This window comes from Erithacus rubecula (genome assembly GCF_903797595.1).
Source record: "Erithacus rubecula genome assembly, chromosome: 1".
NCBI lineage: Eukaryota > Metazoa > Chordata > Aves > Passeriformes > Muscicapidae > Erithacus > Erithacus rubecula.
Window position 1 is genome coordinate 82,139,189 of NC_136658.1, and position 24,444 is coordinate 82,163,632.

Consider the following 24,444-nt stretch of genomic DNA (forward strand, 5'->3'; position numbering starts at 1 on the left):
GATAATTTTTCACATTTACTTTTGCCCATAGTTTAGCACAGAGCTAATAAACCCTGCCACGTTTTTAAACAAAGACACAGAAAATAAGAGTTCCTCTGCATACCATGCAAATTTAAAGCCATCCTCACATAAAAATATCAAATATGCCTGGTGAGAACAGGCTGGAAAGCAACATTGTCACTAGCACTTTTCAAATTAAACCTTGACAGCAAAAAAATTGATGGTTTATTTGCAGCTGATGACATTATTAATCATCATCAACCAAAATACAACCTTTGTAAACAGCAGACTTGGACAGCTCCCCACCAAGGACTCCAGAAGTATGATGTTTACTATTGATATTCATTTAATATTAGGAAATCGAAACAGCACCAAAACCCAAGGGACCAGAAGGGCCTTAGGTTGCACCAGAGTTGAAGGAGGATGTGGAGAATATCACCATGTTATTTGTAGGCAGAGCAGTCTGAATTACCAAGGCAAAATACAAGAAAATCTAGCAGGGTAGGAATGGATAGCTAGAGAGGTTTTCCACTTACCTAATTTTTTTCTAAGATTATGTTTTCTTAAACTGTAAGTAATAAAACCTTACAAATAGGAGGGAGTTGTATTTCAGTAGAGTACTTAGAGAGCTGTTACTTAGAGGGGCCATTACCAGGTTTAAGATTATTTCATATTTTCTTCAATGGTGTGTAAGTATGTATAAAATCACTGCCAATTGTATTTGTGGACAATCCAACAGCTGACACTGTGATTAACAAAAGAACTGGGGCATCACATAAAAGTTCTGGAACAGATGATAAAGCATACTATTCAAAACTTCTATTATTTTTAACAGCCAAATCTAAGGTTATAAATTCAGGAAAAGGACACAAAGCCATACCCAGGGAAAACAAGCCATACACTGGGAAAACATCAGAGTGAAAAACTACTGACTCTGAAAAAGGCATCAGGTTTTAAGGGACAAGGAACTGAATACAAGATACCACCTTAACAGTGTGTTAAGTGACAAATGGGACACTCACCTTGGAAGCACAATCAATAGTGTAAAAAGAAAGCAGGGATTTTACCTGCATGTAGATCAATGGAAAAATTAGTAATAGAGGTTTATTTCCTTCCTAAAAAAAAGATTGTGACTCCCCCCAACTGTGATGGGACTAAGAAATGCAGGGATAACACAACATTTTAGGAAGTCAATCCATGCATTTCACTGCATTTTTTTTTTTTTTAATTTTAACTTTCAAATGCATTCCAGCAGGAAAATGTAAGATACTACTAACATCTTTGTAGAGCCATCCCCTCTTCTTCTCCCAGAAGCAAAAACTGAAGTCAAATTCTAGCCATAAGAAAGACACGCTCTTTCTATGGAGGGATTACTGGCTATTGAAATATTCTATCAAGAGAAAAAATAATCAGATGTTATGCTATTTTCAAGAACAGATGCCTTTCTCTGACATAAAGAAGTCACAGAAGGTCAGACTAGATGAATGGTGTCAAAATGGACCTGAATGTTATCTCAGCTGATAAAGGGCTTTATGGACTTCTTGCCTGTAAATTGAACAATAAAAATTTTTACATATCCAATAATCAATCCCCTCAACACATATTTACACTCATCTTCCTCAGCATGCCAACAATTCAACAACCTGTAACAGATTTCTTCCCACTCAGAATCCCAGAAATCATCCAGCCATGGCTGTTAGTGAGGTATGGCTGCTAAAGAACCAAAAGCCTGAAACAACAGCTAGTAAATACTAGACCTTTGTGACCTCAGAAAGACTTAAAAACTTTCCCCACCAAAAAGGCCTCAAAAGTTCCTGCCACAAATTGACTAGGGAAAGTTCATATTCCTCTTTCTTTGAGAGGTAATGAAAGACAACACAATACAATTTTACAGTAGCACAGTTTATCATTAGAACTTATCAAGTACAAAGCAATTTCTGATTTCCTATTTTTCCATAGCTCCTTTCAAAGCAATAGTAGCAATATCACAGATTTTTAAAATCTTGTTCTAGGTCACAGAGATTTATTTGTATCATTTCCTCTGTTACTAAAAAATCTTTAGGGAAATTATTCTGCTCCATTTCACTGCAGCCCATCAGTACCTACAGGCCAGCCAAAAAAGAATATTGCATATGAAAGCCTCCATCAGGACACACCAACCTCAGCTTGACATAAAAATATATTTTCAATGTTCAGCTACTAAAATACATTGTTACTTGAAATATATCACCTTCTACTGACCTAATTAAGCAACTGTTAAAATATAATCTCCTTGCTTCTTCCACTTTCAGTGTTCAAGAACATCATTAATGAACCAATTGCAAATCCTGAAAATAAAGCATAGTGCAGTTCCAGAAGCTGCTCTCTATGTTTACAGAATTTTCTTCCTACAGACTGTCAACCAAGTCATTGTGGATTGTGCCACAGAAACAACTGGTTAATGATCTTCTGAAGATAGCTGGAATAAAACCATGCCAGAGACAGAAAATTCAGTAAGCAGATTTGGAAAAAGAAAAATGAGAAAGGATCTTAAGGTTTCTGGTTATTATCCTGTCAACTACAACTTATGACTAGAATTAAACAGTTGTGCTCTTCAGCTTTAGGCAAGACACATATTTAAAATAAATACACACATTCTAAATGACCACATATCAAGGCAGTGTAAAATTCGTGATTTTAACAAAGCTGCTACAGTTCAGTATTTGTAAATTTTCTAGCCACAGGCTTAAACAACAGATACTGCTTACCACCTACATTCTGTGGTTGCATTTTTAGATGATGTCTTCATTTAATGCTCTTCTTATGAGTAGAAGGTGTCAATTGAGTTTGTTCCAGGCTCACTGAAAAGATGTAATTTTGAATGTTTTCTTTGAAAAAAAGCATCTCATCCAAACTGCATCTCTCCAGAAACTTTAAAAGTGAAGAAAGACTGGACAACCAATTTCTTATGCCACCCAGTGAATAATGAAGCTCTTTGTAGTACAAATGCACCCATTCTGGAAACAAAAAATATTTCAAAAGTGAGGGTTTTTTAAAGATGCATTGTCCTCCCTTCTGAGAGGCACATATTAAATACTAAATGTGTGATACTTTTTTAACTCCAACCCTTTTCTCTCACTTTTCACCATATGTACACATGGACCTTCGTTAAACACTCATATACTTACTTCTTTGTACTAATGTGAAAGAAGTTAACAGCCTAAAGAATTTTCAGAGTAAATGACCACAGCCTGTTTTTTATCATCATAAACACCTGAGCAGTCCTTCAATATGTGTTTACAGCTCTGTAAATACAACTGTCTTTGCAGGATTGCTTCACAGAGAGAACATTATAATTGCTGAAACAGGATATTGTAACACAGACAGGTCCTAATAGGCAGAGGCACATCCTGCAACATCAGTCTCAACAGTATTTAGCGCCCTCTTACTCTCCATCATGGAAAACAAATGGGAGGAATAAGAGCAGCAGTGAGGTCTTTGCAAACTCTATTCTTTACTTTTCAATACAAATTATGAGCATTACTTATATTTGTGATTCTAAAACTAGTATGAGCCTTTTGGTGCCATGCCAAACATTTGTCCTCAATATCCCAATTTCTCAGCTCCCATCTTGCAAAACCTACCAAAGAATAGCAACGTGCACATTTTTTAGTAAAAATCAGTAATGTAGCACAAGACACGAGACAAAATCATAAATATATTTAAATAAAAAGGTTTTACACATTAGGGAAAAAACTGTAATCAAATGCATAGGACTTAGGGCATTAATGAAATGAATTATTTTTCCCAAAGGAGCATTAATATTTCTCAAGTAGGACACTGCTCCAAGTCCCAAGACAATTATATAATTACTTATCTTTAGACACAGTGTTAGGTTACACAATATTGGAATTGAACAAGTCTATTGAGCAAATTACTATTTTGATCCCTATTACAGTATTTTCATGCTGTCGTAGGTAGTTTAGTTTTTAGGAAGTTTTGACACTAACATTCTATTGTATCAAATAATACATGTTGTCTGTTAATCATTAAATCCATAAATATCTAATAGATTTTATTTTACACTTGATCTCCACCGGATCTATCTGATTACTAAAAATAACTGTGCCTGTCTATGATGTAACAATCTTTCTTCTCCCTTCCAAAATGAGTTGCTGCAGCACCATTATCTGAGGCTTAGTGACTATGGCTGAGAAAGGAATAAAGATCACTTAACAATCAACCTACAAACCTATGCAGTAGGGCATACCATGGAAGAGTCCCTGAATACCAAACTCATATACTATTCCCACTCCCCTCTCTAAATGACATTTAGATACCTACCACGTGACTTTATATCTCTTTTTAGGATAGACATTTCTATGTTTTCCCCATGGAAAAGGCTTCTAAGTAGTACTTTGGAATTAGAGTGCTAAGTTAAAAATACTCTTATATTATCATTTTAGTGTATGTAAAGAGATAATATGGTATTTAGACTCTGGAAAACAGGATGCTTACAGTACTTGAACAAATGAACCAGCTTCCACATGATCAACAGAACACAACAAATGTGAAATCAGTTGATTTAGGTGGCAAAAATAAAGTCCTACACATACAAGGAATATAAATATTCTCTGACTCATTACAGAACAATTGCTCAAGAGACAGAATTAAATAGTCAGCATGTGCTCATTCACTTAAGTCATCAGTTTTAGAAAGAATAAGTGTTGGATGCATCTCTTCAGACTTAATGTATATCAGACATTTGGCTATAAACTTCAGCTCCCTCTCCTCTCCTCTCCTCTCCTCTCCCTATTTCCTCATATTGCTTCTGATCAGCTTGTCTGAAGTTAGAGATTCCATGTGTAAGAGTTACAGCAGCATTTATTTCTTAAAGGCTTGTAGGGAGAGGCAGGGACACGGAAGGAAGGAAAAGTAAATATTCCTCTGGAAAAGCAGTTCTTATACAGAACCAGTTAATATTGACCACAGTCATGGTTTAAGCACTATTTAATGATTCTTACTCCCATAAATCCCACTTCCTTAGCAACGTGGGACTGAAAAACACCACTGCTCCCATCTATTACAGGTTTATTAGGTAGCAAATCTACTGGAGAGGAAGCAGCTTGCACACACATTTTATAACTTTGGTCAAACAATCTCTGAAAATAGCTCTGTTCTGAGAAACCCTCTGAGATACTCTTCTACTAAGGAAACTTCCTCAACACATCAAATTAACTCCCACTTCCATATCTTGTATTATTTTTAATAATAAAATATTATCAGAATTTACAGTAAAGTTACAAAACACCACTTCAAAACAGAATGATAACTTCTGCACTTTTTTCTGGATTTCACATTTTTATTGCAAGTACATGAAGGTAGCTATTTTGGCCAGAATTTGCAGCTTTATCTTGCCTTCTTTTTAACATTTAAATGCACATCCAGGTCAATCTGTTGGAATACTCATGGGTAGATACCTTCCACAAAAACACTGCATGAAAGGATGCAGCAGGTACCATCTTCTTACTTTAGTCTCTGTCTTGTGTAGAGTGCTGATGAACCTCAAATTCCTGTGGCTGGGTCTCTTGACAAGGACTTCAGTATCCCTTCCTTCCTCTGAATCTTGCCCTGTTATCCAACTGAAAATTGAAGACAATATATTAGGAGCAGGTATTTTCCAAAAGAAGTATTGTAGAGGGTTTGTGCTACCTTGGCATTTTGTAACACCAAAATAAAGGCCAGAATAAAGCAGAAGAAAACTAGTGATCTAGCCAACAAGCCACATGGGATTCCACTGAAAGAGGCATTACATGATCTTAAACCTCACACAAAATTAAAACTATGTGATAAACTTCCTGTGCATTCTGAAATAAACAACATAAATTATAGAACAGCACAGCAGGTAAGGAACCATGAAAAACGAGGTAGTGTAAATCTGCTTAGATCAGCTTGCAAACATAACTGATAAACTGAAGGAGGAAAATTCAGGTCTGGTTGAAGTGCAAGACCCTACAAATGTCTGTGAGGAGAGGGATAAATTAAATGCACAAAGTTTCTTGGAAAAATAGCAATAAATCAGTAAAAACAGAAACAACATTCAGCTTGTACAATCTGCAAGTTTATTCTTGGCAATTACAGAAAATGCATTTAATGAAAGGCTAAAGATGATGGTAAAGCTAAAAATAAAAGCCACAGCCACAGTATTTGCAGAAGATAATCTGCAAGTTCTTTCCCAATGCAACAAAAAAACCATACTTTAATCTTGGGAGAATTCTTCTGAATTTAGCCAGTCTTGAAGATGGCAGCAACAGATTGCAACTCAGCCATATTCTGATATTAGACTGAGGAGGTTTCTGTTACCAACATTAACTAACCTTCTTCCAGAATTCAAAACTGCAGCAAAATATGTAAAGAGCAAGACTCATGATGACACAGCTTGTCCAATAACCAAGCAGCTTTCACTTTAAACCTTGGCCCTACTTCAACATCTAAAGTGTACTGAAGTTACTTCTCTGATAAGACTTTCTCTTTCCTTGAAAAGAAAACAGCATTTACTCAAAACCACTGACAATTTCAACATGCTGTATATTATATCTGTATTGAGCATCTAACTTGGTTTTGGATACTCTTTAAATTTCACTATAATAACAAATAACAAGTTTGACTGAGTATGATTACTGAAACTTAATAGAATTAACAGGACAAGAAAAACTTCACTTATCAGCCTTAAAATCTGGGAGAGTTAAATCATTTAAGAGCAGGGCTTCTTCCTGCATGACTAGAGGCATTTAGCTAGAAACTTAGTTTCAGCAGGCTCCCTTAATAATCCACAGACAGAAAAACACAGGCACATCACCTAGAGATGTATATGTTGCTACTGCAGCTTTATAGAGGTATTTCAGACTTTCAATACATATCTCCCCATACAGAGAAATATTTTTTCACTTTATGGATTAATATGGTTCCTATAAAAGAGGTACAAAAAGCTGCTATGACTAATACAAAATTGAAGAAAAATTTAAAGTACCATTTCAGCTGTACACTCTTCATCAGATAAAAATAAAAATGAGCCCTGCATTTCTCATGTTTGGGAAGTTTTAATGCCATCTTTACTACATCTTAAATATGTTTTAAATTCTATGAAAACACAAGCAAAAAAATCTGGACAAAGAACTCATCAAAATAGGAAAAGCTTTATCTAATTACATTTTTTAAAATCACTTGTCATTTCCATATGGGATAATTTATTATATAAAAAAAATAAGCTGTTATTTATCATTATTTCTAGTATTCCAAGAAAATTAATGACTCAACATGAATTCACTGCAAGATCATGCTTCAGTGAAAGTCTCACTTCATTTAAATGTTATCTATATAGATGTTTTTCAAAGACCTTACAGGCAAAAGATAGCTTGTCAATACCTTATCTTACCTGACTCAACATTTTTTAACCCAAAACTTTACTAATAACAATAGTGAAAATATACCTCACCTGTCATATCCTAAGCCCAATACAATTGAAACGTGTGCTTTTACAATGTTTTCTACTCGACAGCTTCTTCTTCATGAGAACTGAGTACAGCACTAATAGTTTAATCAGGATTCAAAGGCAAGAGTTGCTCTGCTTAATGACACCCACCTTGCTGAAATAACTCGGTATTCTTAAAAAGAGGGAGAAAAGGACAGAAAACATCCAGGCCAGTAGCAGAAGACACAGCACACTTACCATTGATCTTTTGCATGCAAAGAATGTCACTTGCAAACTCCTACAGTGTCCTTCCCGCAAGCATTGTTTAGGGCTTTTGTTTTCCTAGTAGATGAAAAGAGAAATTATTAAAAATTTGGTCTCTGTAGCTCGTCAAAGAGACATCAAAACACTTCACAGAATCATAGGACAGAATCACGAATATTCTGATTTGGAAAGCACCCACAGGGGTCCTCCAGTCCAAGCCTTAAGAGGCCAATACAGGGACCGGGCCTGCGGCCCTGGCGTTATTAGCACCACGCTAAGGGGTGGAAGGGGCCTTTGACAATCATCTACTTCCAACTTCAGAGAACTTCACTAGCGATTTCGCTTCGGTACGGTGGCCCGCGTTCTCCTCTGGCGCTGTAACTCCCTAAACCGCTGCAAACAAGAGGTAAGAGGCCGCACAAGGGCGAGCTGCGTGTCTGTGGCCGCGCAGGGCAGGCGCGCTCACCTGCAGCACGCAGCGGCTCTCCAGCAGGCACTGCCGCAGGTCCTCCCTCACGCCGCTGCAGGCGCGCCCGTCCTCCTCCTTATCCTCGTAGTACTTGGGCATGGCGGCGAGCCCGGCGCTACGCCCCGCTGCCGCCCGCCCCGCGGCCGCCGCCGAGCGCCGCCATGCCGGGCCTCTTCCGGCGGGGGCAGGAAGGGCCGGGGCGGCTCCGCGCAGGGTCCGAGCGCCTGCGCCGCGGACGGGCCCGGAAGGCTGCGGGAGGCGGCGGTGCCGGGCGGGGCGGGGGTCGCGCCGCGGGCCGGGGCAGCAGGTGAGACCCTCAGCGCGGGCGGGGCTCGGGGAGCGGCGCTGCCCGGCCCGGAGCTGAGCGCGGGCCCCGCCGACGGGGGCGGGTGTTTGTCAGCAGCGGCGGCCCGGCCGCTCCTAAGTCACGGGATCGTTCGCTGGTAAGGGCTGCAAGAAACCGCAAAGATCATCTGGTTCCAACCCCCCTGCCGTGGTCAGGGGTACGTCCCCCTAACCAGGTTGTTCTAAGCCCCGTCCAACCTGGCCTTGAACGCTGCCAGGGTTGGGGCATCCACAGCCTCCCTGGGCGGCCTGTGCCAGTGCCTCACCTCCCACAGTAAAGAATTTCTTCCTTGTATCTAACCTCATCTTCCCCTGTTTCAGTTTGTACCGTTACTCCTTGTCCTATTACTGCCGTTCCCGATGAAGTGTCCCAGCTTCCCTGGTTTCCCCCTTCAGATACTGGGAGGTGCTAGGAGGTCACCAAGCAACCTTCTCTTCTTCAGGCTGAACTACCCCAAATTTCTCAGCCTGTCTTCATAAGGGGGGTTCTCCAGCCCTCTTACCGACTCCATGGCCTCCTCTGGACTTGCTCCAACAAATGTCATTGTTTATGCTTGTGCTCAGTTTTTGTCACTTCAGCATCACAGCCGTGGCCTGCACCACAGTATTTTATTTGTACCCCGTATTTGTGCGCAAAATCAAATCCATCTTTTGAAATCCTTTCTTTAGCAAGATGCTGCCAACTACGTTGGTTAATTCTGGGAGCCAGGGCAATGGTGTTCTGAGCCCCAGAGATGCTGCGAGGCACACGGCCGGAGCGAAACGCTACAAGTACCTCCGGAGGCTCTTCCACTTCCGACAGATGGACTTCGAGTTTGCGCTCTGGCAGATGCTCTACCTGTTCACTTCACCCCAGAGGGTTTACAGGAACTTTCACTACAGGAAACAGACAAAGGACCAGTGGGCGAGAGATGATCCTGCTTTCCTAGTGCTGCTCAGTATCTGGCTCTGCGGTGAGTGCGGGAGAACAGAGAGCGTAAGGAAGAGGAAGGGAAAGTTTAGGGATGAATGTTTATTTTTCTTTTAATCACACACACACACACAGAGGACCAATCTGTATGGATGATGTGTTAATCAAAGTAGAAGAGAAGAAAAAGGCCTAGCCTTTTTGAAGTTAAGGTGGGAAGTAGAAATTGGAGTAGGCTTAAGTAGTACTCCGTAGTCTTGAATTTATCTCTCCATTGCAATTAATTTTCTGTTGCATTTTAAACTGCATAGTTCACTGTAACTTTACAGACCTGCCACACAGCAGTGTTTTTGTTAAAATATACTGAATATTTGATTTACCTGAATATTATGGATAAAACACTGTTTTTTCCCATAAAGAGCCTGGTGGGATTCTGTATATTGCAGAATTGAGCTATAAAAAAGTGGCTAATATAAATGACTGAACTGTTAATTTAGTATCATGTCAGTTGTCTTGTATTACATAGTGTATTGCTGTTCGTAGTAGAAAAACTCTTAACTGAAATAGAATTACACATGTGGTTTGAGTTAACAAGGAGCTTTTATAAAGCAAAGAATGTTCTATTGTAGCATTGTCTGATTTTTTTTCAAAAATAGTTTGAGTGGAGCATTACAATTAGATCCAAGTACAGATGAATGTTTATACTATGAAAAAATTGCATTACATTTAGTTTTAGTGGAAAAAAATGGAGTTGTTGGACTGTTAATCTCAGTGAAAAGATAAAAAAGAAACTGGAGATTTCATAACAGTATACTTAAAAAAACCCATCAGTTTAAGATCTCCTGCTTTCATTTCCACAGCTGACTTTAATGATCTTTCTTTGCTTTCAGTGTCTACTGTAGGATTTGGATTTGTGTTGGACATGGGTTTTTTTGAAACAATAAAACTGCTACTTTGGGTTGTATTCATAGACTGCGTAGGCGTTGGGCTCCTGATTGCAACTCTGATGTGGTAAGTAGTGATTTCTGAAGCCAAGTTCAGTATTGCTGTTCAGACACAGAGAGTCCTCTGCTGTCTGTGAGACACTTGGTTCTTTGTTTAGGATAAACTTACACTCAAGTATTGACTTTAGGTTTTATGCTGTTGTAATAATTGTTTCAAAATGATGCAAAAAAAAAATACATCTCTCTCTTTACTATTTTCTACAGAGTTAAATGTTCAGAAGGTATCCATTATGATGAACATCCCAGCTTTTTTTCTTTCTTCTTGAGCTGGTTCATGTTCAGCAGTAATGCCAAGTAAATTTAAAAAAAAAAAAAGTGGTTAAAAAAGCAAAAAGCTGTTCCATTGAAACTATGAATGAAAAAGTCAAACAGCATAAGCCTGAGGATGATTCTGTTTAAGCAGGGTAATATACATTTGGCCTGTGCTTCTTGCTGAAGATTGTAGCTAGTGCCACTACAGTCAAATCTGTTCTGTCTGTGCTTGGCACTTTTTTGCTTTGTTGGCAGGCTATGCTAGTTTTATCCTCTACTTTCCAGAGACTTGCAGAAGTAGAGAGGCAGGAGCAGGTCAACTTACAATCCAGGCTTCATCAGCACCATAGTCCTGCAGCAGTGAGGGAACCATGAAATGACAGGAAGCCAGTGTTTCTGTGCTGCAGCAAGGGGAGGCCACCAAAGAAATAATTTTCATTTTACAAGGAACTTAAGAAAGCAAGGACATTTAAGGGCATTCTTAGGGATGGAGCATCTTAGTGATGGAACTTTAGTATCTTAAAGTGATGATGATTGGAAAAGGGATAAATCCTAACAGTGGCCTCAAGAACTCCTGCTTGTAATTGCAAAATTGAGAATGAGGTACATAAAAGAAATGTAGCCTATAGATGAAAGGTCCACCTGACCTATGTTCCTGACTGGCACAGCACCCTGCCCCCATCCTCCAGCAGTTTGTGGTCCAGGATGCAGTCTCCTAAGCCAGGAAGACTGCAGCATCTGCTCGTTTTCCTCTGTCTTTTAGTCAGCTTCCTGCAGGCCTCAATACCAGTCACCTGGCTCCAGTTTGGTTCAAATCCTTTCTTCCAGTGCAGGCTCACTTTTTTTCCCAAAAGCTCCCCCCATTCCTAATGAGTCTAAACTTCTTGCCTCGCCTCTCCTCATCTTGCACCCAGGCTCTGCTTCTTTGCAACCCTGCCCTTAGCACACACAGTAGGTCAGTGGAAGCTTCCATGAAAACTCTGGTCTCTTATTTCTGAGCACGTATTGATTTCCTGTTCCTCTTCTAAATGGGATAAATATTTTGATACCAGCAGAAGTAAAGAGCCTTGAGGCTCATTCAGTAGCCTGTAATACCTGACAGTGCACATTGCATTTGCACATCCTTTCAGTAATAATAGGCACATGTTATGAGCACTCTCCTGCCCTCCTCCTGTCCTTGCAGTGCATCAGTTCTGTAGAGATGAAATAAGCCATCTCTGTGGGAGGTGTGCTGATCCTGTACTAGCACTTCACTGAAGTCATCTCCCTGTGTGTACAGAGAGAAGTGGCAGCCTGTGACTGCACTGATAAATTGTAGCACTGATGTCTTTATAGAGAAGTTTTGTTTCTGTGTTACCCACAGGGTATTTCAGCTGCCTGTAGCATGCAAGGGATGTGATGATAGTTTTAACAAAACCATTTTAACGATAGTCTGGTCTGCATGATTCTTGCATGTTTTTATTCCCAGATAGTAGAAACTTTGCGGTGGAGAGCTGGGATCGCATATGACTTACTACATCAAACCTGTATATTGTCAGTCAGCTTTACAGATTCCTATTAACAACAGTCCCAAATATCTTTTCATGTAGGTTCATTTCAAACAAGTACTTAGTGAAGCAGCAGAACAGAGATTATGATGTGGAGTGGGGATATGCCTTTGATGTACATCTGAATGCTTTCTACCCTCTTCTAGTCATCCTGCATTTTATCCAGCTGTTCTTCATCAACTGTAAGTAGAATACTTTGAGCTCTCTGCTTCAGAATGGTCCACTATCAAAACAGCTGAGAGCAGTTATCTCTTGCAGATGTCATCATATCTGATTCTGTCATTGGGTATTTTGTTGGGAACACATTATGGCTGATTGCAATTGGTTATTACATCTATGTGACATTCCTAGGGTACAGCGGTAAGTAACATCAACTTCTTTTGTGTTTATTTGACTAAAAAGAAGAGCATGTTTTCAGCCTGTTAATTTGATCTTAGTCTGTTATTTGTAAAGCAGAGATTCAGCTGCTTTTTGAAGTAATTCTTTGTGGTAAACAAGTTTGATAGAAATGTAGCAATCCATGTTTTGAGCTGGGTGGACATCTTAACCAAAGAATCCACCTCATCAATTTCCCTTCTTGTATTAGATCTGTAGCACCACAACTTGGTTTTCTTGTTCCTCTGTAAATCCACATGAAGATGTTTGCATTAGATAAAAATTCTTTAATTTAAGTCCATAGTTTTTAAGTAAAACAGTTCCCCAAGGCATTTTGAGATAACTGTAGGGTTAGTAGGGCAGAGATGTCACAGGACAATAGCAGAGCAGAATTATTTTTTATTTCTGCCTTGCCCCAAGGTTACTCTATGTGAAGCACTTTTTAAAGAACACTATTTTATACTTGCTTCAATATTGCTTCTGTTTCAGCATTGCCCTTTTTGAAGAACACAGCTATTCTTTTGTATCCATTTGCACTTCTCATCATGCTCTATTTGATCTCATTAGCATGTGGATGGAACTTCACCAAGATGCTTTGTTCTTTTTATAAATACAGAGTGAAATAAAACCAGGACTTCGTATATCTAATGTTTATTTTGTTTCTACTGTAGCCATTTTGACAGTAAAGAAAAAAATTAAGAACATTTTGTAAATGGTTGTAAATTTCTCTTTATTGTAGATAATTGTGTAAAAAAGTTTGAAGTGTCCTTTTTTATTAAAATATTTACAACAGTAAACATGTTAGCAATTTTGTTCAAATACTTTCGCAGTACATTCCTAAAAACAAATTACTTGTACATTTCTGTAGCTTAAATTGAACTGCAACAAGTCTATGTAGCATAACTCTTACTGCAGATACTTTGCACATACTGGCATAAGCTCTACATTATGAGGGGTTTAAGTGACACCAAAAAGCAGTTTTCTTGAAGAGTAATATTGGAATACCTTGCCTTGGGACTGTGTGAAAGTACAGATCTTAGTAGTGTTGCGATGGTAAAGCAACAACTGTCTCTAGACACAGATCTGTCCTCTCCTTGTATGAAAGATTGTGAGAACAGATTTACTTCAGTGACTACTTCAAATATACGTGGACAACTCTGGCACACAGGAAAAACAGTGATGAAAGGCACAATTAACATGACCCATACCAGGTTTCCAAAGATAGCAGCAAGTTTTTAAACCCAATCTCTAGCAGTCCAGTGGGTATTACTACATCCACCATTCTGAGTGGCAGGTCAATGAATATGGAAGGAAAGTACAAGTTGGTTTGGCTACAAGGGCGGGCTCATGGCAATGCCTGCAGCTCTGAAGTCCACAAGGCAGAAGTAGAAACTGACCATCACAAACAATACCTTATGGAAAGTGAAGATGACAGCTTTCCAATGCAGTGTTCAGCATGAAACATGAGCACTAGGATTCAGTTTCCAAAACAACACGAGAGTAAACTGGTTACAGTAAGACAATTTCAATACTAGAATTTGATCTCTAAGGAAAACTATAATTTATATTAAAATACCAAATACGCTGGCAGTGCATCTTACAGTACTGTGTGTTTCAGCCACTGTTAAGGCTTGAAGAGATTCATGTTTCCCTCTCAGCAGATGCTGAGCAACGTTCTCCTTTAAACAAGGAAAGCAGTGATCTGCTGATCCAGGGAAGGTGAAGGATTCCAGTCAGGATCTGCTCACTCCCTGGCTAACAGCATGAGCTCCCGTCCTGCAGGCAGCTGCAGCCTAACTGTACACCTTTTCCCTAACAGGAATCCTAGCATCACTGATGATCCACTTCATTTCAACAGTAAAAATACTTCTTATTCAGTGCCCTGTAGTGCAATACTGTTGAAGGACTCAGGGCCTCTGTACCTTCCCTTTAGAGATATCAATGTTTTTCTCCTTGAAAGAAGGCTTCATTATTATCAAAATTAAACTACTTTAACTTCCACAGTTCACTCTTTACAGCAGAACTTAGCAAAACCCTTCAGAGACCACTAAGGTCAGAAAGGTGACATGTGAGGAATTAATGACCAGGTCTCCATGGGCTGTGTGTTTTACATCAGCAATCAATGCTAGCCTGAAAACACCAGTTGTTTAATAGCTTTTCAGCCTTATGCTGGTGATTGTAAAGATGATTTAAAAGCACAAAGACTTTTTTTTCCCCCCCTTCTTAGCTAGAGTTACTTGTTCTAGCTTTTTCAGAATACATCCTTCCTAGTAAGAACAAATGTAGAACCTTGCATTTGTATATTTCAGAGAAGCAAGGTTTGAGAAGATTTAATTTTTCTGTTCCCCCCCATGAGACTAACATAATACTTTCCAATTCGTAGGCGAACAACAAATTACTATGATACTTCATCTGGAGCAAGTACTTCAAACAAAATACAGAGAGTACTGAAATTATAATGTATCTGAAAAAAAGAAAAAAAAGAAATGCGTACACAGTTTCCAAATTTTTCCAAAATCACACTTCAGCTGGTTCAAGGAACTGTGTTTCACACAGGCAAAATATAAATTGCTTTGCTCAAAGTATTGACTCAAGGTATTTAAAAAACTGCTTTGAAACAGCTAGACAAGCAGTGATACGACAGAAGACTCCAGTCTTTTCTTGGTCCATGAATCACATCACTATGAATTTTTCTAAGCCATCTTTAAGTACAGAAAAAAAGGAATATATCCATAGGAATTTTTTCCATCAATGAAAACACACGATTGAGATGCCTGCAAAAGCTCAAAGCCTTATACAGTGCTTTAGAAACACTCTATCACATCCTGTTCACATTATTTACAATGTTTTCAGTAGGATGACCCACTGAATGAGCAAAGCAAGGTTATACTGACAGTCTTGTGTTTCCTTGGTCCCAAGCAATCCTGATCAGCTCAGAAAAGCAAATGTTCATATCAGCCAGTCTGTTTGGCATCCAGTATAAGAAGTTCATTTGCCCAGATAATGAAGGTTTCTGGATAGGAGCATAGGACAGTGCACTTGCCATTATTAGATAACTAAGATTCAGCAGCCTCAAGGGGATTTTTAAGGTTACAACAAAAATTACTTGAAATTGAATACATGTAGGGAAAAACTCCCTCAAAACAGGTAATAGGTTCAAGATGCTGTTTAGATCTCTTACAGTAACACTGTCCCATACAATGGAGACGTGCAGGAGACACTGGCCCACTGGTGCACCACTTTAGCTTGACTTGTAGATTGGAATTTAAAGGTACAAAGCCCAGAATAGCTATTTGCAGAAATAATGCACCTAATTACACCAGCTCTGAATTTACCTGGATCTATGAAATATAATTTGTATTAATGTGGCACATTTATCTAGAGAGCCTAAAAGCTCAGGAACATTGAAAGTATTGAAGCAGCCCAGAGTATTTTCAACATTGCTACCACAATGTAATAAAAATGCATCAATCTTTAGAAAACAAGCCACATTTTACCATACACTAGTTTAATTTGTTGTCTTGGATAAATTTCTTCTCAACATTTTTGAAAACTAAATATACTACTAACCAGTCTTGCAATCAATGTGGTATGGATTCTATGTATTTAAATATATTAGCAGTGATTCATCTTAACTACTGTGAAACATCAGGAACACCGGTGCTTTGAGAATAAGCACACAGTTTTCTTATTTAAATGGCACCAATAAATTTCTGGACTCATGGAAACATGGAAAAGGTCACTGTCAGCAAAACTAGTTATAGTAAGAAACTGTAATATCTAATGTATTTCTGCAGTCTGGTTGTAATAAATAATCCTAGTTTAAATAATTTGCATCATTCATTCACAGACACAGCTGAGAAGAAAACCTAAATACTTTCTCAGACCTTTGCTAGCTGATGTGTGATAAAAAGCCATTGCATGGCCATAATTTGATGGCAGGGCATTATACAGGAAACAAACAGGGCTGTAGCACCATAATAAGCTAGAGTCACACAGGATTCAGAGCCTAGTTACCCACATTCCTAAATCCAAGAATAAGCTTCATTTATGTGACCAGTGCTTAGCTTATGCTCTCAATGTCTATGGGCAACACAAGCTTTCCAAGTAACATTTTATTTACACCATTTGATGCAATCAGAGAAAGTAAACAAGGTCCACTTGGTATCTAATTTTTCTTGAACTTATACCAGTCAGTCTAAACAGGTGGTCTTAACCTCTGTTTACAAATCTTGTCTTCCTGTGTCTCCAGACAACATAGCTAAACCAAAATGACAACAGTCTGTAGAAGCAGCTAAGTTCTTCAACTTGAATATTGCTAAATTGTCAAAGCTATGGCACAATTCTCCAACAAGGCAGAAGAGAAGACAGGTTGACACTATAACCCAGCAGTGAGGGTGGTGTGATGAAGAGGCAGGCTTAGGCTCCTGCTCCTTATAAACATATCATGAAAGAGAGGCCAAATCTACCAGCCAAACTTTAATGGGGAAGTACAAGTTCAAGACCCCTGCTCTAGATCAGGGAACCTGCAACAGGTTTTGTGCATCTGTGCCCTGATCACAAAGACAATAAAGGTAATTTCCAACTTAAGTGATTCCATGATTCTGTGTTGGGGGGAGCAGAGTGTGTTTTCCCACAGGGAAAGCTGGTCAGCTTTTGAGATGTCAGTTCCAGGAGGCTGGTTCACAGCTCAGCTGACAATACCCAAGCCAGCATGGATGCCTCCCTCCAATGTCAATCAGGCACTTCATTCCTACTTAAGGGAGGAATTCCTCCCTCTCTTTCATTCACCTAGCCATTTCTGACTAACTGAATTTTTCTCAATCCTTACACATAAGCACCTAAGCAGAAGGACTCTTAAAAAACGCAGCAGCATTAGTGCTGCAACAGTTCCACTCTGATTGTAATCCAGACCACGTTCTGTTCCTGACCAAATTTCTGATTCATTTCAGATCACTGTTGTTTCCCTTGAAACAAAAAGGCAGGTACTAACTTGAGGCCAAATTCAGTTCCTACTATAAAATTAGTGGGAGTTACTGTACTGATTCATAAAGGAGGCAAACTAAGACCTGTTCTTAAACAAAGGAAGAAAATAAACTGTAACTACTCACTAATGTATCCAAAATAAACACTGCAAATAACAGAACTTTTAAAAAGGAGACCTCTGTAAATCAAATTTATCTACTGTTCTTTTGATAAAAGGTAACCTCTTGTCACTCCAAAGCAAAGCTGGAGAATTATTTTCTTCAGTACGAAAAATGAATTTGTTCAGCCTAGGAAATGTTTACAAATATTTTTAGAAAGAACTGGTTTGGAGTAAAAAAAAATCTTCTAAAATGCGATGGATTCTATCTAAAATCATTGCAGATTTAGTACATAATATGAAACAAGACATCTCAACATGCTTTTTATGTTTGTGGCTACAAACTATACATAGTGGAATTTCATAGCCCCAAAGAAGAATGCTCTTCAGAACTCTATTTATGCCTCTGAACATCATTCAGATTCTGTGTATAAAACTACATAATTTAGAAACTTAATCTTGTTTTTTTAAACATGGCAGTATATTTGAAATATGGTATTAATTTATGTTCTCATCTCCAAAGAAAAATGTAGAAAGATAACTTAAACTAGAGAATTCATAAAAAAACTATATCAATTTAAAATTTTACTGCATAAAAATATGTACTTTTCAAATTATTTTAATAAATTAAATATCCCTAGCATTTTTAATATATATCCCTGACAGTCTATAAAAGAGGGTTCTTGTTATAGAAAATAAATGGAACTCCGGAAGTACCCCCTTCATAAAACTTATTTAACAATAATTATATTTCTTTTTTTTCTTCAAGGAATGTAACAATATGTACAACTCTATATTACTATACTATCAAAATAGTACAGGTTAAGCATAGCAGAGTTCTGCAACCATAAGATGGCAAAGTCACATTACAGTGGAGGACAACCTGGGCCTCAGATGAGAGTTATCAGTGTGGAGCATCAGTTTCTGGATGGATCAGATAAGAAGGGGTAAATACAATCTTCTCATCTACAGTAGATTTCACAAGAGGTAGAGTTCAAGTGAAAAAGAATGACATTTGGAATAAGGTGCATGCTCAGTATTTTCAATTTGTGACTTGCTAAGGATGTCATATTTTATAGGAAGAATTTTCAAGAATTCTTTCTTTTTCCTCTAAAGCAGATTTCCATGATCAGTTTGTAATCTTTTTAATATGAATCTGAAATAGAGAATCAGAAAAAACAAGTCATGGTTTAGTGTATTATATTTCTCAGTAATAAGAGGTATCTATTTTTAGTGTTAGCCAAAAGTCTGAGCTTCAAAACAGAATGAAGAAATCTCCCATTCACTAGTTATGTTTTTCAATGTTCTACCACCTCTTACCTCATTCAGAATTGCCCAAACAGCCGAATTTTGTATCACTGAAAGCCGGAATGATGAAATAGGATTTAAGCTGGGGTCAACTGTTCCTTCAGCTACACCGTTTTCAAACTTCCCTGCAAAAATACATACTCAATTAAGTCCTGTTCAACAAACTGGAGTACAGAATCCAGAAAATGTGTCTGTAATATTATTGTGACAGCATCACAGTGAAACCAGTATCATTCCTGAAATAAAAGGCAGTGAGTGATTTTGACATCAGATCCAATTTTGCAGCAGCAAACAACATGGGAAACATCATCAGCACACAACAATCTGAACAGGATTACACATAAGAAAAAAAAGCTTTGAAACTGTCTAAAGGCATTAAGATCTCAAACTCTCTGAAGATTTTGGCACAGGTACTCATTTAATATCAGAACTAATATGATGCCTTTGGCTTATGTGTTTTCAGATAGGATTAAGGACAAGGGATATCATTCATGCAGAACATATTCCTATCTAATGCATCTTCAATTATATTAGGATGAGTAAGAATTCAATTTAGAAGCCCAGATAGACTTTACAGTAAACCATAAAGACAACAACTGTAATTTATAATGACAAAAAAATGTGCTTCCATCATAATAGGATTGCCATCAACTATGTCCATCAACTAATTAAAATCCATGTAAAATTTCTCTTCCTTGATATGTATCCAGGCACCTTCCCCAACAGCCTCTTGGCTGTTGAAATACCAATCTCATCCAGTGATGAGACAGCTGATTGTCTGTAGGGTGAGTTCAAATCCAAGTCAAGTACACAACTCACACAAAGGCACTTGTGCAGTCACAGGACAGAGAAGGCCATCTTAAAAAACCTGGAAATGCCTCTATGATAATCTAGGTGGTCAGAAAAGTTGGTCCTGGCAGAAAAGTTGGATGTAGCTGCACTACAGCTAAGAGTCTTAAGTGTCTCTGTTTAGTACATCAGTATGAAAAGAATTAGTGGACACAATATTAAGGAAAGCCTACGGGGTTATGTACCCAAAAACGAATGATAAAAACTCAGGTTTGGGTTTGTTTTGGTTTTAATAAAGATGTCTTATTTAAGAGTTGCAATAGTAAGAATACACTTTATTTTTTTCTAGTGTTACATACCTATCCTGAAGTAACCATCCTCTAAGCGTTTGTCTTTGGTTTCTTTGCTTAATACCAGTTCTTCACTCTAGAACAACAAAGCATAAATGAGAATTTATTTTGACATATGACATTGCCAGAGAAAGACAAATGTGTGTGCACTCTTTTATATATTCAGCATCCATTTTTTCCAAATAATTAAGAACAAGCCTGGAATATAGTTATTTATAGCATTAGACAAGCCAACACCAAAAAAAAAAAAAAAACAACCCCACAACAGAAAAAAAAAAAAAAAAAAAAAAAAGAACAGCTGTGTTCCAGAACTGAACAATACTTGGCTTCAAAGGAGAAAAATCAAGTACTGTAAGTGCCCCATGAAACTCACATGGTAATTGCCATGTGAACAGAATACTTAGCACATACTGGCATACACAGTATGTGACAAGCAAAGGCAGGACCTGGCTTTTTCTATGGCTTAACAAGAGGTTTCTTGGATAAATGAAAACTTACAGCTAAGTTTTTCATCTAAGACTTTGGGTGAGATGGAAAGCCATCAGAGCAGCGAGGGAAGCACCACAATTATCACTGCCTCACTATATGGATGGGGATCAGTAAGTTTTTTTTAATAAGCACCAAAAAAAATGTAGAGCAGAGCTTGAAAAACAGCTTTTTTTTATTATTATTCTGATTTTGAGCTAAGGCTGAATGAAAAAGTGGTGGGAATATTTTTGGTTATTTATTTGGGGAGCAAATGTTTTGTTTTCTTTGTTGTTATTGTTGTTGTTTGGGTGTTTGGGGCAGGTTTTTATTATAGGTTGTCTTGAAAGTTTTTTAGTATGCTGCTTGAATCCCAGACAAATCCAGTCTGGGGGTACTCTGGTTTCTAAGGGTTGTTTTATGTTTGTCTGAATTCTACTTAAGGAAGATCAGGGTTCAAATAGTTGAATGAGTTTCTAGCACTGCTGAAGTCCAGGGTGGAGAAACAGGGCCCTCAGGAGCTGCTGTCCTCAGATGACAATATTCTACTGACAACACCACTGGCTTAAAAACAGGCCAGATGCAGAATTTCCTGTTTACCTTTTCCACAAATTGCATCAATAGCAATAGAACCTCTGTAGCACTACTTCCTTAAGGGATGCTCCAGTGAGGGACATTCCACAGCCAAGCAAAGCCCAAAAAGAGATGTCTGATGCACATTTTTGCTCATTATTTTGTCCATTCTTGTATCTTGGGCTTACACAAAGTGAGGGTTGCTGCTGTTTTTGTGGTTGAATATATTTCCACAGGTCTGGAGAAACAAACCCCTCAGATCTTATGATATAATATCCCAAATGTTACATTGTATAATTAGAATCAAACAAACAATTTTCTTTTAAAGGATGGGAATAGTAAGAATTTCCTATTTTTGTCTGCTCCAAGGAAGGCAGACTGGGAAAATGGAGATGTGAACTCCTCCACAATTACTTACTTTAAAAAGAAGATTAAAAGGAAGTTAAAAAAAAAAATCAACATATGGCAATTTCAGCATAGATTCCAAGATTCCTATACCAGATGTATGGGGGAAAATAGAGTTAATTTGCCATTTTAATACTAAATTAAATAAACCTGTCTCAAGTAATATTTTAATCCCCTCACTCTTTTGTGATAGAAATGGTTAGCTGTAATATCTAGTTGAAGAAAACGAACTCATGCCATCTGACTTCAAACAAGAATATACTCTAGATAGTGTAGTACTCTCCTGTGGTAAAACTGGCTGATTTTGAGGGGGTGGAAATTAGAAATTGGGAGAAAGGTACACATTCTGCTTAAGAATCTATATATTTTGGTATCTAGTGGGTTTGGATGTTTGTCAGTCCCTGAACTAAGACTTTTTTTACTAAGTGAAATAGCATATTGACTTAGGTTTCCCATTTCCCAAAATACACAGGAGAGAGAAGACTGTTCATTTTTTTGTTATAAATAGTAGCAATGAACTGGAAGAAAATGACCTTGTTCACATCAAAATTACCAATAGCACTTGTAGCAGACTGCACCCTGAATGAACATCTGAATAGTTACAATAGTCTTCTGTGAATATATCCAATTAAAAGAAGGAAAAGTATGAGAACATCAGAACATCAGATTCATGCAGTTAAAAGAAGCATTTATGTCTCCTCACCCTGTTAAAAAAGACAACAAAGAGACTTTGCTTTTATACTGTAATGGAGTAAAAATCATACCTGAAAAGGCAATACTTCTACAGTCGTGTTTAGAAGTATGTCTCCTGGATGCTCTGGATTGCCACTGTGAAACAAGTACCTATAAATGAAAAGGAAAAAAAAAAGTCATGTACATCAGTCAGAATCAGCTGTGTTACTGTCTTACATGTTAATTGTCACATACAGATGTTACAAGGATAAACATAATTTTTATATTGAGCCTGCATCAGCTGGGGAAAAGATGCTTTCATATATTACTGTAATTGGAAGAGGTCAAGTTTTTCAGTTGCTAAAGAGAAGTTGGGCAATATTTTACAGAGGAAGGGAGTTAGCATCATCTGCTCTTGCCAGACTGCATTACACAAAGCTGTAGTCATTACTGCCTGGCACACACTGGTATCACCCCCAGAAGCAGGAGCCCTGCCTTCTTCAGCCTCTCCCTGTGCCCACAGGATGAACTCTGCAATTCCATTCTGAAACACTTCTGGGAACTTAGCCAAGTCAATATTTTGCCAGGTGAGTGTTCCCCAAGTTTATCTCCACCATGGCTCATTGCAAAATCTCATTGATGATTGTGCCAGGAATTCCCAACCCACATCCACACCCTTCATGTTACCTGAATTCAAACTTCTATTTCAAGGATAGATTTATTTAAGAAAAAAAATCCCTCAAATAAACCCCAAACCATAAAAGCCTGTTTCTGACATGTATACACACATAAAAAGGACTTTTTAAAACCTGTACAAAGTCCCCATTAGTCTCATTCAGTTATGCCATTTTTTTTTTAAGTGGACAGAGTAAATATGTTTGAAACATTATCTAAACCATCTCTATTAGTATCAATCAGTAAAGTCTTCAAATTCTAGGTGCCTACTCTGAACAGCATTTGCAGTACTGCACATGTGGAGATCATATTACAGAAGAAACAGTTTAATTCCTCTTTCTTTATATATAACAGGAACTTCATGTTATTCTGAGAATGTATTATGTAAACCAGTAATAATATTTCTTTACCACTAGGTGGAATCAATGCTTGAAAATTGTTCAATACTTGCCATTTTTTCTAGTGGACCAGAGTTAATTCAGATTACTGTCATAAACTAGTTTGATCCTACACCAACTCTGATGTCACTTTTAGGCAGACTGTTTTACTTTTATTATGTTTAAATGAATATGTAAAAATCTATCAACACATTTCAAACTTTTCTTCAATTGGAACTTAAGATGGTATTCACTGTTAATTTCTCTTCAACATTAAATATGTTACCAGCCAGAGACAAAATTAGTTCAGAAATTATGACTTGATTAAATTAAAAACATCGGCTCAATTTGCAATTTATTAAAATGCAGTTAGAAGTGTAAATTCCTGTTTGTCTTTATCCAATATATCTGGAGCCAGCTTGAATATCTGCCATTAATCCATACTCCACAGCTACAAGACAAGTAGAAGAGAACAGTGCTCTGACCCTGACTCAGAAATGTCTGTGACCCCAAAATGATAGAAATATTTTAAGAAAATACACACACACATAAAACATTTCTTTTATCAGGGCTCGGAAAAGGAGCAGCATCTCACATTGTGATACAAGAAAGCCAAACTGATTTCTATTGCATTGGTTTCAGCAGAACTGCACAATTGTACTGGAAAACAGAACTGGACTAAATAAGCCTCCCTAGTGTGTTTCAGGAAAAATAATTTCCACACTGTACTTTAATGTAAAGGTCAGACAATTCCAAAGTATACAAGCTACCTAAAACGTCCATAGTTCTTCCAAAACATATCTTGTGACTTTTTCTAGACATTAATGACAAATAAAAAACCTCAACAAATTATTTTTTCTAGGAAGATGCCTTCATTGTACATCTCAATTATAAGCAAAACAAAGCTCTCAGGAAGGCTGACCAGAAAACTAAAATTACTTTCTGCTGTCTTTTGACCTAATAGATCTAACTAGCCATTCCTTAGTTTTTCAGATATCCTAAATGGTACTGAGCCTTTTTTCTCTTGAAAACACTGAAAATTCTAAGGAGATTTAATTTAAAATGAAAGTAATCAAACACTCACCTAAGGTATTCCCATTAAATGCTCCACCCAAACCACAGACATGCTTCTTT

At 37.8% G+C, this 24,444-nt stretch overlaps 4 protein-coding genes across 8 annotated transcripts in view; 1 reads left to right on the top strand and 3 right to left on the bottom strand.

The window, feature by feature from the left end:
* Positions 1-2,871, bottom strand: part of INPP4A (inositol polyphosphate-4-phosphatase type I A) — a 113,962-nt gene extending 111,091 nt beyond the window's left edge. For both annotated transcript variants that reach the window (XM_079300238.1, XM_079300230.1), the window contains exon 1: positions 2,755-2,871. The gene's annotated coding sequence lies outside the window, so the exon portion shown is untranslated. The remainder of the gene's footprint in view (positions 1-2,754) is intronic.
* COA5 (cytochrome c oxidase assembly factor 5) lies at positions 1,229-8,430 on the bottom strand. 2 transcript variants are annotated; one of them, XR_013773602.1, is made up of 4 exons: positions 8,181-8,430; positions 7,709-7,792; positions 2,755-5,621; positions 1,229-1,545 (listed from the first exon to the last, which is right to left on the bottom strand). XR_013773602.1 is itself a non-coding variant. In XM_079300569.1 (3 exons), the coding sequence occupies exons 1-3, from the start codon at positions 8,280-8,282 to the stop codon at positions 5,580-5,582; spliced, it is 228 nt and encodes a 75-aa protein (XP_079156695.1). In that variant the 5' UTR covers positions 8,283-8,430; the 3' UTR covers positions 1,229-5,579. The 2 variants fall into 2 exon arrangements, 1 of the variants encoding a protein (XP_079156695.1); XM_079300569.1 differs by having other exon boundaries at positions 1,229-5,621.
* UNC50 (unc-50 inner nuclear membrane RNA binding protein) lies at positions 8,345-23,026 on the top strand (the record flags this gene model as incomplete). 3 transcript variants are annotated; one of them, XM_079300536.1, is made up of 6 exons in its annotated part: positions 8,345-8,490; positions 9,198-9,481; positions 10,326-10,446; positions 12,281-12,420; positions 12,497-12,598; positions 22,648-23,026. In XM_079300536.1, the coding sequence occupies 6 exons, from the start codon at positions 8,345-8,347 to the stop codon at positions 22,659-22,661; spliced, it is 807 nt and encodes a 268-aa protein (XP_079156662.1). In that variant the 3' UTR covers positions 22,662-23,026. The 3 variants fall into 3 exon arrangements, with proteins under 3 accessions (XP_079156662.1, XP_079156663.1, XP_079156661.1); XM_079300537.1 differs by lacking the exon at positions 22,648-23,026 and adding an exon at positions 18,466-18,585; XM_079300535.1 differs by lacking the exon at positions 22,648-23,026 and adding an exon at positions 13,103-13,410.
* The window catches only part of MGAT4A (alpha-1,3-mannosyl-glycoprotein 4-beta-N-acetylglucosaminyltransferase A), a 70,105-nt gene continuing 64,374 nt past the window's right edge, over positions 18,714-24,444 (bottom strand). Inside the window, exons 13-16 of the mRNA XM_079300510.1 lie at positions 22,351-22,429; positions 20,153-20,219; positions 19,017-19,129; positions 18,714-18,852 (exon numbers count right to left, since the gene is read on the bottom strand). Of these exons, the coding sequence (XP_079156636.1) occupies positions 18,826-18,852; positions 19,017-19,129; positions 20,153-20,219; positions 22,351-22,429 (286 nt within the window). The 3' untranslated portion in view covers positions 18,714-18,825. The remainder of the gene's footprint in view (positions 18,853-19,016; positions 19,130-20,152; positions 20,220-22,350; positions 22,430-24,444) is intronic.